This window comes from Ascidia mentula, chromosome 1 (genome assembly GCF_947561715.1).
Source record: "Ascidia mentula chromosome 1, kaAscMent1.1, whole genome shotgun sequence".
In the NCBI taxonomy this organism is placed as follows: Eukaryota; Metazoa; Chordata; class Ascidiacea; order Phlebobranchia; family Ascidiidae; genus Ascidia; species Ascidia mentula.
Genome location: NC_138566.1, coordinates 21298861 through 21311146, shown reverse-complemented (window position 1 = coordinate 21311146; position 12286 = coordinate 21298861). Strand labels below are relative to the sequence as shown.

Below are 12286 nucleotides of genomic sequence, written 5' to 3'. Positions count from 1 at the left end.
TGATGACTTGTGATCAGAATGAAAGCAAAGAAGACACCATTTTAAGCTGCTCCATTCACTTGAAATTGTTTTTTATACAGCAGGCAACGCTGTGCTGAAAGTGCCCCGGCAAGGCAAGAGGCAGACGAAGTTAAACGTAAAGGTTTGGCTTTTACACCTTACAAATAAAAATGCACATTTCTTAGTTTGCGTAGATCATTACCTTGAACGCACAAATTAGTAAATGTTATAAATATTTGTTAATGTAATTTGAGACTTTTGCAGAAAGCAAAACAGAATCGGAACAATGCAAATTTTACCATCCCAAACGTCAGTCTCCATAATCTGCATTTCTTTATTACCTGTAGTAAAATGACACAGTCGTAAATGAAATATTGGCACTAATAAAATCATTTGCACCATTGATTAACAAGCAATACATTTATTGCTTGAATACACTTATACGTGAACACTTTTACATTACCAACATGTAAAAAACGTAAAATTACGTAGTAAACACGCTGCGCCACATTCTAAGTTTGTACATATAAAAGTGATTTACCAATCGACTATCGCATTTGACAATCTGCATTTCTCGGGTGCCTTAGTAAAATTAACATAAACATCACTTAAGACCATGACACAAATCTAAAGTTTTTGTTTCAGTTTTAAAGGTTGCTTTTGTAATGTTAAAAAAATAGCTTTTACCCTTCGAATCCTATGTTTATTACTTTGTGACAGATTGATATTGCTTTAAAATTTCAAACTGTTCTTGAAGATAAAACAACGCAATTCTTACCATCGTTTCCTGCATCTTCAAAAGATGCTCTCAGTAACTCAGAACCCAAAAGCGGTATCTGTTCGTAACCTGGATAAAATACGTAAATTGCACATGAGGTTCACAGGCTTCGCAGCCACCACAAGTGGCTGATCCAGCTTCGCTGCAATGCCTTGGCTGCGAAGCCTGTGAACCTTATGATCAGAATATTAGAGCTGTGATCGCCAAATATAAAGGGCCTGCGCAGTGGGGTGATCCCGCCTTGCTATGCGTAAGCATGTCATTACTTCTGCGTAAATTGCATATGTTTGTTTTTGCAACATACCTTATGTATAGTGTAATATCAAATCACGCGGTTTGTAACCTTGCGATAAATTGGTTTCATGTATACGTTACATACAAGATAAAGTCATACTTGCCTGTTAGAGATAATAAAAAAGACAACTCAGGTCTTACCATAATATCCAAGTCCTGAAGGCTCTTTCAGGTATCCTAAATCAAATGGAATTCATGTCATGGATGAGAAAAAATATTTTTTTTAGTTTACTTGGTTGGACATAACAGCACTAATAATTTTGCCTAGGACAAAACAAGAAGGCACAAATTTGAAATTCATTTGTGTTTAAAATAGTTTTAAATGCAGTTGAAATTCATCTCTCTGGTGAGCACTAATAGCATTGATTTTTAATTGCTTTAACACTTTATCTGTAGCGCTCATATAGCAGTAATTAACAGGTGTTGCCTACTGTCACCAAGTTTAATCGCCTATAACTTTATTTCTATAGACGCTATACGAAAACCTAAAACACAATAGTTGTTTGAAACAGCCCACTCTACACAGTTATGTATGTAATTTAGAGTATATTAGTCAAATAATTACAGTAAATTTTTATCAATGGGAAAATCTTACCAATGAACAATTTGGGTCTCCGAAAGATTTGGAATCGAAAATACATTTCTTATTTTTGAACAGTCAGGAATGGCATAAACCATGTTCCGCTGTCTATGCTAAGCAGTTGTAGGAAACGCATTACTTACCATAGTATTCTTCATCCTTGGAATGCCAAACATCTTTTAAAGCCATCCTTGGTTCGCCGCTAAACAATATATAATTAAAATATTTTACGTCACAGTTCAGCAGTATGTCGTCACATATGTACATACTATGGTGGTAGTGCTGTGGCGAACCCAAGTAACAGCACAATAAATAAGGTTTGCATTATTTGACCAATGAAACCAGTTATTTACAGTAGTTAACTTTGAAAGGTATTCGCCTAGCTCAAGTTGAACTGCAACTGGTGCTACTGTATATCTCAATGCATGTTAACATTATCGACATGCGCTTTAAACATATATGCATTATAGGCAGTTGATTTATTACTTCGAAACCGGAAAATATTTTTTTAATAACCCAAATGAGGAAGCTAACTGCTATTAATAATTTGATCCAATCCATTGCAATTAATAAGTATTTGATGAGAGCTATTGTATTGCAGTAATAAATTAAGTACTTCCTATAATAAAAGCAGAATGAATTTGATTGATTGTGAGGGGCATAGAAATTCATTACCTAACGATACGGTTAAATGTATTGTAATTTACAACAATCTCATTTAGAGGAGGCTCTTGTAAATAACTCCAAGGGTCTCAGAGATATTTAACAGTTTCTCGATGGCTTGAGCGCGAATCGAGTCTCTTCGATTGTTAAATCTGCTTCTGCCTCGTTCTCACCAGCAAACCGCTGATTCCAAATAAACAGTTTATTATCAGGCTATGGGAATAAATCCCAAGCCGGCGAATAGCTTGTAGAGTTTCAGTAATATTAGCAGTGTAACAGTAATACGATAGAATCAAGTAGAATCAAATAGAATCAAATAGAATGAATTTGGATGGATTAGAATTAGAATGAATTTACCGGTCTAACCTGGGCTTTTTAACGCTCTCCATTATGAGAGCTGATTGGTCAATAATGTCACGTGATATCATGAGGCGCTTGAAGTAATATAATACAAGAACATAGGTGTGATGTGACATAAGCATAGGAGGACATTTTATGTGGTAAACAGGATGTTGAATGAATCACTTTACTCGAGAATATTCGATGGCTCAATCATTTGGGTCACATTGTGGGATTATGCAGTACATGTGCAAAGCTGCGCGCAAAACATTACGCAATACAAGCACTGGTTTCTGTGACGTATGTTACACGCAAAACATTACGCAATACAAGCACTGCTTTCTGTGACGTATGTTACACTCTTAAAAATATGCTGCAAAACGTTAAAAATGAAAACTGAAAAATGAAAAAAAGGAAAGCATGTCTTACCTTTAGCTCATTATTTTAACCAAAGCGCCAGATTGACTGGAATCCATTTGCATACGCATTTTGGGCCTGCCAAAAAATAGTACATTATTTGGTCATATTAGTGTGCATTTTAGTCTTGCCTCCCTCAGCCAAGGTTTGCTGTACCAACAAACAACATTGTTATGATAGTCGTTTGTTTCATTTTCTTGTTTCATTTATTTTATAAACAAACTTTTTCTCAAGAAACCAGTATTTTTTTGTTTAAAAAGATTTAATTTACTCAAATAAGAGTCTGTATTAGCTTTAGTAAGCTGGCAAGAATTTGCGCTTATGATATTTTTTAAGGCCGAGTTACTGCATTTGAATGCAATAACGCAATTTCCAAAATGGGCAAAAGTTTTTGTCAAATCAATGCTTTTTTAAAGAAAAAGCACTTAATGAGTCTTACCAATCCGAGTCTCCAATTTCATCTACCAGTATTTCACGGCTGTCTGTGACAAAAGGACATATATTATATTTTTTGTCAGAGTGAAAACAGTAAAGTTACAGATATTCGTAAATTACATTTTTAGGCGTCAAAAACGAAGGGACAAGTGTTCCATGCTGTAGCTTGTGTTGTGACTAACTTAACCGTCGTATTCAGAAAAATACCTGTTCATCTAATACGTACATCTAATAATCTTATCGTCAAGCCATTCGTCTCTGCTTAAACGTTTTGCCTGAGCAATATCACCGGGAGGTCCAACGACACTGCTAAGCAATAACAAGCAAAAGGTTATTTTAAAACACTCCTCACAATAAGGTTCTTACCATGGAAAGCTTGCAACCGTAGCCACAAGTCCACACATCAACACGACAATAGCTTTTTGCATACTGTTATTACTCCTCTTACAAGTTAAAAAAATTACTGGGTTACGAATGCCCAATGATAATTGCGGGAATTTGCAGTATTGCTGAGAAAATTGTCACTTTATTGGCGATAGAAAGCTTTTTAAAATTTTCCGATATAAAATTTAATATTAATCGCTAACTTCCCCGATGGCAGTAATTTCTCATAACGCCACACCGTTTCTGAAAAATGATTTTTCCTATCAGTTGGTATACTGTGTTTAAAATAATTAACGCAATTTAAAAACAGGAACATGCTGTTTATCTTTGTTGCATTTTTCATAGTTTACTACGTTGAAGGTATGATTTAATGACATCCTAATGCCGATTTGAAATGCGGATATTATTAAAGCTTTAATGGTTTTATATTTGTATGCACTAATTAATTACCGGGTATATGCATTTCCATGGTTGTTAGTGTGGTGTCATACATTGTTGGTTTCAACATAGCTACGATTTTAAACCAACCTGTTGACATTTTTTGTCGTTCAGTAAAGTATTAACTTACTTACAGCACTAAATTCTTAGAAAATGTTCGTATTTATCCGAAATTTATAAACATATGTTTGATTTTTGAACAGGTAAAATTCGTTTTTACAATGAAAAGAAGAGAAATTCGGTGGTGGTTAAGCGGTTTATTCAAAAATCTTGTGCTTTCTGCAGAAAACAAAGGACATGATACTAATTTTTATTTGTAAAAACTGCCATCCATATAATTTGCCCTGAAGCAAAAATATTGAGAATTGTTTAATTATATTTCCTGCTACAACAGTATTGTCCTATAGCACGGTCCGACACAAAAAAAAAATTTGAAAACGAAATTTTCGTTTTGAAATTTTGTTTTCAAATTTCCAATTTTTCGCATGGTGTCGCAAGAGGACTATGTAGATATGCGGTACAATTTGCCTTGATTTGGCGATTGATTCTTAGTTCTTAAACGATCTTATCATAGAAATACTGGATTACATCAACTGGCATTACAATCAAACCCAAATTGCGTGATTTAGCTGTAGGTGTAGCAAATGTTCGTCGGACACTTCGATTTAGGAAATATAAATTCTTGTTAATTGTCGCAATGGTGGACTAAATTAATTGATTTGCAATTTAGCAGACAAATACCACAGTCATGTAGCAGACAATGCCGAAAAACTTCTCTTTATTTTGACGTATAGCGCGTAATAACCTTGTCTTTTACAGGTGATCGCATGTTAGTATTTACTTTTACATACAAGCGAATTGAAATTTAGCAGATATATACTGCAGCCACGTCAAGACGATCATTGAAAAACGTAATACGCTACATGTTTTATGTTTTTCTTGCCACACCAAAAAGCATTCATTAATTTGTTTTAGGAAGTAGCGGGGAATGAGAAAACGCTTGGTAGATGTTCGGTGTTGATTTTATGAAAACTTTTATAATGCACTATCAAAATGCCAAACAATCCTAGGTGAAAACTTTGGCGGAAACACGACGAACTACAATTTCTTTTGTAAACATCAAACGAAATCATAGTTTCCCTTTTGTAAACCAAATGTCAAGTTTGCAAACAAAATTTCCCTTTTGAGAACAAAATTTTGAGTTTGTAAATAAAATTTCACTTCTGTAAACAAAATTTTCTATTGCGAAAAAAATTAAAAAAAAAATTTCATATCGGAATAGTGTTGTTCAACTGATGGATAGACCCGTAAGAGCACTTTCATGAATGTTGCAGGTTTACTACTTCAGTGGATACAAGCTATATCAAATTCGAATCAACTGTTTTAAAGATAATCATCGAGTATCTTACACATTTTTGTATGCATAGTGCTGAAATTCGCTGGGCTGTTTCATGTTCGTATCCACTATGAATTCTGCAAAGATGAATGCTGTATCTATCGTACTTTTAGAGTTGATAAGGGTCAAGGTGTTGAAAACGCGTCAAACCACCGTCATAGAATTTGCGCCCGTTTTAAGGCAAATCATCGAATATCCTACACATTTTTCGATGTACAGTGCTGAAATTCGCTGTAATGTTTAATGTTGGCATCCTCTAAGACTACTGCAAAGATTAATGTTGTGGCTTAAGTAGTTTTGGAGTTAATAAGGGTCAAGCTACTTGAAATTCTGATTAGCGCCTGTTTCAACGATAATCATTCAATATCTAACACATTTTTGTATGCATAGTGCTAAAATTCGCTGGGCTGTTTCATGTTGATATCCACTATAAGTACTGCAAACATGAATGCTGTAGCTATCGTACTTTTAGAGTTGATAAGGGTCAAGATGTTTAAAACGCGTCAAACCACCGTCATAAAATTTGCGCCCGTTTTAAGGCAAATCATCGAATATTCTACACATTTTTCGATGTACAGTGCTGAAATTCGCTGTACTGTTTAATGTTGGCATCCTCTAATACTACTGCAAAGATTAATGTTGTGGCTTGAGTAGTTTTGGAGTTAATAAGGGTCAAGCTACTTGAAATTCTGATTAGCGCCTGTTTCAACGATAATCATTCAATATCTAACACATTGTTGTATGCATAGGACTGAAGTTCGCTGTGCTGTTTCATGTTGGTATCCACTATAAGTACTGCAAAGATTAATGTTGTGGCTTATGTAGTTTTGGAGTTAATAAGGGTCAAGCTACTTGAAATTCTGATTAGCGGCCTGTTTCAACGATAATCATTCAATATCTAACACATTGTTGTATGCATAGGACTGAAATTCGTAGTATTTGAGTTGATAATAAGGATCAAGCTGTTTAAAACGTCTATTCGTTTTCCAATTTAAAGTCAATGTAATTAAAAGCAAACGGTTTCCACAGTCCGATATCAAATGGACAGTAGTATCACGTTGCAAAATTTTATTAAAATTGAAGTTGAAACAAGCAAATAAACGGCTTGACGCTATTCAAAAAAGTTTGACCCATATTACATTTTAAAGTACGGAAGTTATAATAGTGATTTTTAAACTACACATGCAAGATACCAATAGCAAACAGCCCTGTGATTCTCAGCCTCATAAACAAAATAGTTTGTGAGTTATTGAATGATTTGCTCCAAAACGTGCGCCGTTCTAGGCGAATGACGCGTCTTAAAAAAGGTTGACCCTTATTTAATTTAAAAGTGCAAAAGCTACACTAGTCATTTTTGACCTACAGGTACAAGATACCAATAAGAAAAAGCCCAGCGATTCTCAGACTCATAAACAAAATAGTTTGTGATTTATTGAATGATTTGCTCCAAAACGTGCGCCGTTCTAGGTGATTGACACGTCTCAAAAAAGGTTGACCCTTATTCAATTCAAAACAAGTAGCAAGACTTTTCGAACCTAAGTATTCTCCATGGCGGTAACCTCGTTGGCCAGTGAACCAATCGGAAACGACATAAGTTTGCTGAGCAACACACATCACAACTGTCAAAAATCCCCAAAATTATGTAAATACATCAGAACTATTAAGCGTAAAGACTTTATTTGATGGAAAGTGAATAAAGAAAATTAATGTACAGCATAACACTCAGTACTAGCAAAATTATGAAAGCATTTGAAGGACTTTCTATAAAAGTGAACAAAGTCATTTACAGCAAACACTTGGTACCAGCAGAAATATTAAAGCATTTGAAGGCAATTTTTCTATAAGTGAACAAAGTCATTTACAGCGTACACTTGGTACCAGCAGAAACATTAAAGCATTTGAAGGCAATTTTAAGTGAACAAAGTCATTTACAGCAAACACTTGGTACCAGCAGAAAGATTAAAGCATTTGAAGGCAATTTTAAGTGAACAAAGTCATTTACAGCAAACACTTGGTACCAGCAGAAATATTAAAGCATTTGAAGGCAATTTTAAGTGAACAAAGTCATTTACAGCGTACACTTGGTATCAGCAGAAACATTAAAGCATTTGAAGGCAATTTTAAGTGAACAAAGTCATTTACAGCAAACACTTGGTACCAGCAGAAAGATTAAAGCATTTGAAGGCAATTTTAAGTGAACAAAGTCATTTACAGCAAACACTTGGTACCAGCAGAAATATTAAAGCATTTGAAGGCAATTTTAAGTGAACAAAGTCATTTACAGCAAACACTTGGTATCAGCAGAAATATTAAAGCATTTGAAGGCAATTTTAAGTGAACAAAGTCATTTACAGCAAACACTTGGTACCAGCAGAAATATTAAAGCATTTGAAGGCAATTTTAAGTGAACAAAGTCATTTACAGCAAACACTTGGTACCAGCAGAAATATTAAAGCATTTGAAGGCAATTTTAAGTGTACAAAGTCATTTACAGCAAACACTTGGTACCAGCAGAAATATTAAAGCATTTGAAGGCAATTTTAAGTGAACAAAGTCATTTACAGCAAACACTTGGTACCAGCAGAAATATTAAAGCATTTGAAGGCAATTTTAAGTGAACAAAGTCATTTACAGCAAACACTTGGTACCAGCAGAAATATTAAAGCATTTGAAGGCAATTTTAAGTAAACTAAGTCATTTACAGCAAACACTTGGTACCAGCAGAAATATTAAAGTATTTGAAGGCAATTTTAAGTAAACTAAGTCATTTACAGCAAACACTTGGTACCAGTAGAAATATTAAAGCATTTGAAGGCAATTTTTCTATAAGTGAACAAAGTCATTCACAGCGTACACTTGGTACCAGCAGAAATATTAAAGCATTTGAAGGCAATTTTAAGTAAACTAAGTCATTTACAGCATAACACTTGACAGAAATAATCAGACCATTCACACTCAAAAACGTTAATGTAAACTAACAACATTAATCAAAGGCTGAAATTGCATTTCATTGTTAGCTTTTTGGTTTTGATGGGGACATATTTGAGGCCTCTGAATCAGAATGTGTGCAGCTTGACCGACCTGTTCACAGAAAAAAAGCTTAAATTATGTACTGTTTCCCAGCATTCAAAAACAACTCATGATTCTATTATGCTTAACAAAATTAGAACTGATAATTCATTTTACCTTCATCTTTGGCAATTCTCCCTGCCTTGTAAAACAGTTTGTTTCCAGGCCAGCGAGCGAAGCACAAATCTTTCACCTTTATTTCTTCAAAGTGTTTTATTTTCTTTCGGCCTTCCGTTTTCAAATCTGTAATCCGGTAGATGTCAAGGCATTCACCATCATCCAAGAACACTACTCGAATAAACTTGACCTCTACAAAACAAAAAGCCAGACAAAGATAAACACTTTAACAATATTTTAGTAATTTGTTCGTATTCATTACCTTGCAAATCATCTTGTTGTTGTGATGGTGCTGGTTGAACATCTGTCAAAAACAATCAAAAGGTTAACCACATTTTATTTTGTCTTTAAACATTTAACTATACAGAGGCAATCAATAGTGCAAACCTTGCAAATCATCTTGTTGTTGTGATGGTGCTGGTTGAACATCTGTCAAAAACAATTGAAAGGTTAACCACATTTTATTTTGTCTTTAAACATTTAACTATACAGAGGCAATCAATAGTGCAAACCTTGCAAATCATCTTGTTGTTGTGATGGTGCTGGTTGAACATCTATCAAAAACAATCAAAAGGTTAACCACATTTTATTTTGTCTTTAAACATTTAACTATACAGAGGCAATCAATAGTGCAAACCTTGCAAATCATCTTGTTGTTGTGATGGTGCTGGTTGAACATCTGTCAAAAACAATTGAAAGGTTAACCACATTTTATTTTGTCTTTAAACACTTAACTATGCAGAGGCAATCAATAGTGCAAACCTTGCAAATCATCTTGTTGTGATGGTGCTGGTTGAACATCTGTCAAAAACAATTGAAAGGTTAACCATATTTTATTTTGTCTTTAAACATTTAACTATACAGAGGCAATCAATAGTGCAAACCTTGCAAATCATCTTGTTGTTGTGATGGTGCTGGTTGAACATCTGTCAAAAACAATTGAAAGGTTAACCACATTTTATTTTGTCTTTAAACATTTAACTATACAGAGGCAATCAATAGTGCAAACCTTGCAAATCATCTTGTTGTTGTGATGGTGCTGGTTGAACATCTGTCAAAAACAATTGAAAGGTTAACCATATTTTATTTTGTCTTTAAACATTTAACTATACAGAGGCAATCAATAGTGCAAACCTTGCAAATCATCTTGTTGTTGTGATGGTGCTGGTTGAACATCTGTCAAAAACAAATAAAAAGTTAACCATTCACTGAAGAAATATATTTAATATAATACAAATCACACACAACACTTACCAGATGTAGAGGCACGAGCCTCCAACAACAGTCGAGCCTTTTCAACCCTTCTGTGTGGGTGTTGTACATTATATACTTGGTCAGCAACAGCAAGTGAATGACCAGAGGCTTTTGCCACAGCAATTTGAACCTCTTTTGGCTCATCTGCCATCCATGTGTGTATGAGTTTTCGTACTTCAGTCGCCGTTAAAGATGTGTTTTCAAACACAAAAGGAATAACCTTTTTAAAAATTTTTGAAAATTCTGCATTTGTCATTTTAAATGAGCCTGTTGCTGCTAAGTTTCTTGCTGACGTTGTTGGAAAAACTGGTGACTGCCCTGTAGGTTTTATCTTGTGATACATCCAAGCCAATTTACTGGTGGTTTCAATGTCTTGTAATTCAAGTGCATTTAAAACAATGCACGCCGGTTGCTTGTCCTTCTGGTCCACCACCAGAATTGAGTAATTGCCCTCGTCAGTTTTTTCATAGTCCTGGAGCTCTCTAATGAGGAGACCAATCATTACAGATGGTCTACAGCCTAGTCTGCATATCACCCTGCAGAAAATATCCCCATACAATAGTTGCAGGTTTTCGTTTCCAACTTGGGATTCAGACATGGCTCTAATTCTTGCAACTCTCTTGAATTCTTCGCTTTTTTCGTACTGTAGTATGGCATTATATGCATTTGATTTTATGTTGGACAACTTCTTTCTGGATTTTTCTTTAGTGTAAAATTCTCTTCTCTTTTTCTCTTTGTTTATGCGTGCATGCAGGTCCATTGTTTCCGAATGCACTAAATTTAAACATTTCTCGGAAATCAAATCAAACTGATTGTTTTTGTAAAATCTAAGGAAATTCAGTAATGTAGACAAATATGCAACTTTCGATGAAACTTGACCTTCACCTTTCAAATGTTGCTCTAAATTTTCAAAAATCTTTTGGGGGTTTTTAAATACTTCAATAGTTGGTATTAAAGTTCTTATTTGGTTGGCATTTGAGTGGGCCACTGCCTTGTCAACTCTTTTGCGTTTCCCTACTCCAAACTTTGATAAGTGCTCCTCATATTTAGTTATTACAGATTGCAAAGAACCAATCTGGGTCTTTGCAACAAGAGTTTGAAATTGCTTGGATTTGGTGTCGATTGTTTTATGTAAATTTTCATAATGCTTAGATAAATTCTTTACTGCCCTTCCGCAAATGGGACAGAAGTGTCCCTCAAAATTTTGATACTTTCCAATTCTGTTTTTCTTCGCCCTACTGGCATACAGGAATTCTGACTTGTCCATGTCTGGATGGTATGTTTTGTAGTGGTATGTGACATTTTTATACAGCTTATCACATGCATGGCATTCCCTCAAACCACTTGATGATTCTACAAAGTATATTAAACGTTACTGAAGGCATATCCAAAAATTTTACACGTATTTTACTTTAGTTTTTAATTGACTAACCTAGAATAAAATTTATGTAACTTATAAAGCATACTTTTTATGTTGCTTTCTGGGTTGAACATTTTTTTTGAGTGTTTGCGGTCTTTTCTCCTTTTATGGTGATATCGCTCAATTTTTTTTCTGCAAATTAGTGAAGTGGTAAAATCTTTGTTACATAACACAAGACATTAGCAAACTCTAACCTTTGGTCTTTTTTTGCTTTCCTGAAAAAAACAAAAACAACAGTATAAAATCTTGTAAACCTATTGATTCATTCAGACACTAATTATTCGCTGTTTCTCTATAGGAAGCAGGTTGCCAATTGTCTATTATTTAAAAATTTTAACAAACATTAATAGATAAAATATATTGCAAAACAAAAATGGCATGGTCGGGTATGTAACACAATTTTATCATAAGTCTGCTTAAAGTGTAAAAAAATGAAAGGTCAGGTAAAGTAATTTTGAGGTTTCCTCATGTTTGAAACTAATCAAATGATAAACACTCTAGCTTTTTTTTTATTTAGGATGTGAAGCTTTTCAACCTATTTAGGAGATTTAAAGACGTGTTAAATAGTTTTTAATGGAAACATGCAAACACAGTTGTTTGTGCAATTGTCACATAACTGGCATTTTAAAGTTTACACCATTGCATAAAGTTAGCAAAAATTTTTTTTCAGTTCTCATAAATGAATGAATGCAACTGTATTTT

General features: G+C 34.2%; 1 protein-coding gene across 1 annotated transcript; it reads right to left on the bottom strand.

Annotated features, from left to right (window-relative positions):
- Positions 1 to 8311: 8311 nt before the first annotated feature.
- LOC145906290 (uncharacterized) lies at positions 8312 to 11870 on the bottom strand. The gene is made up of 12 exons (XM_082993708.1): positions 11779 to 11870; positions 11631 to 11716; positions 10156 to 11517; positions 10045 to 10086; positions 9920 to 9961; positions 9795 to 9836; positions 9548 to 9589; positions 9423 to 9464; positions 9298 to 9339; positions 9173 to 9214; positions 8911 to 9102; positions 8312 to 8805 (listed from the first exon to the last, which is right to left on the bottom strand). The coding sequence occupies exons 2-12, from the start codon at positions 11656 to 11658 to the stop codon at positions 8738 to 8740; spliced, it is 1944 nt and encodes a 647-aa protein (XP_082849834.1). The 5' UTR covers positions 11659 to 11716; positions 11779 to 11870; the 3' UTR covers positions 8312 to 8737.
- Positions 11871 to 12286: the final 416 nt, after the last annotated feature.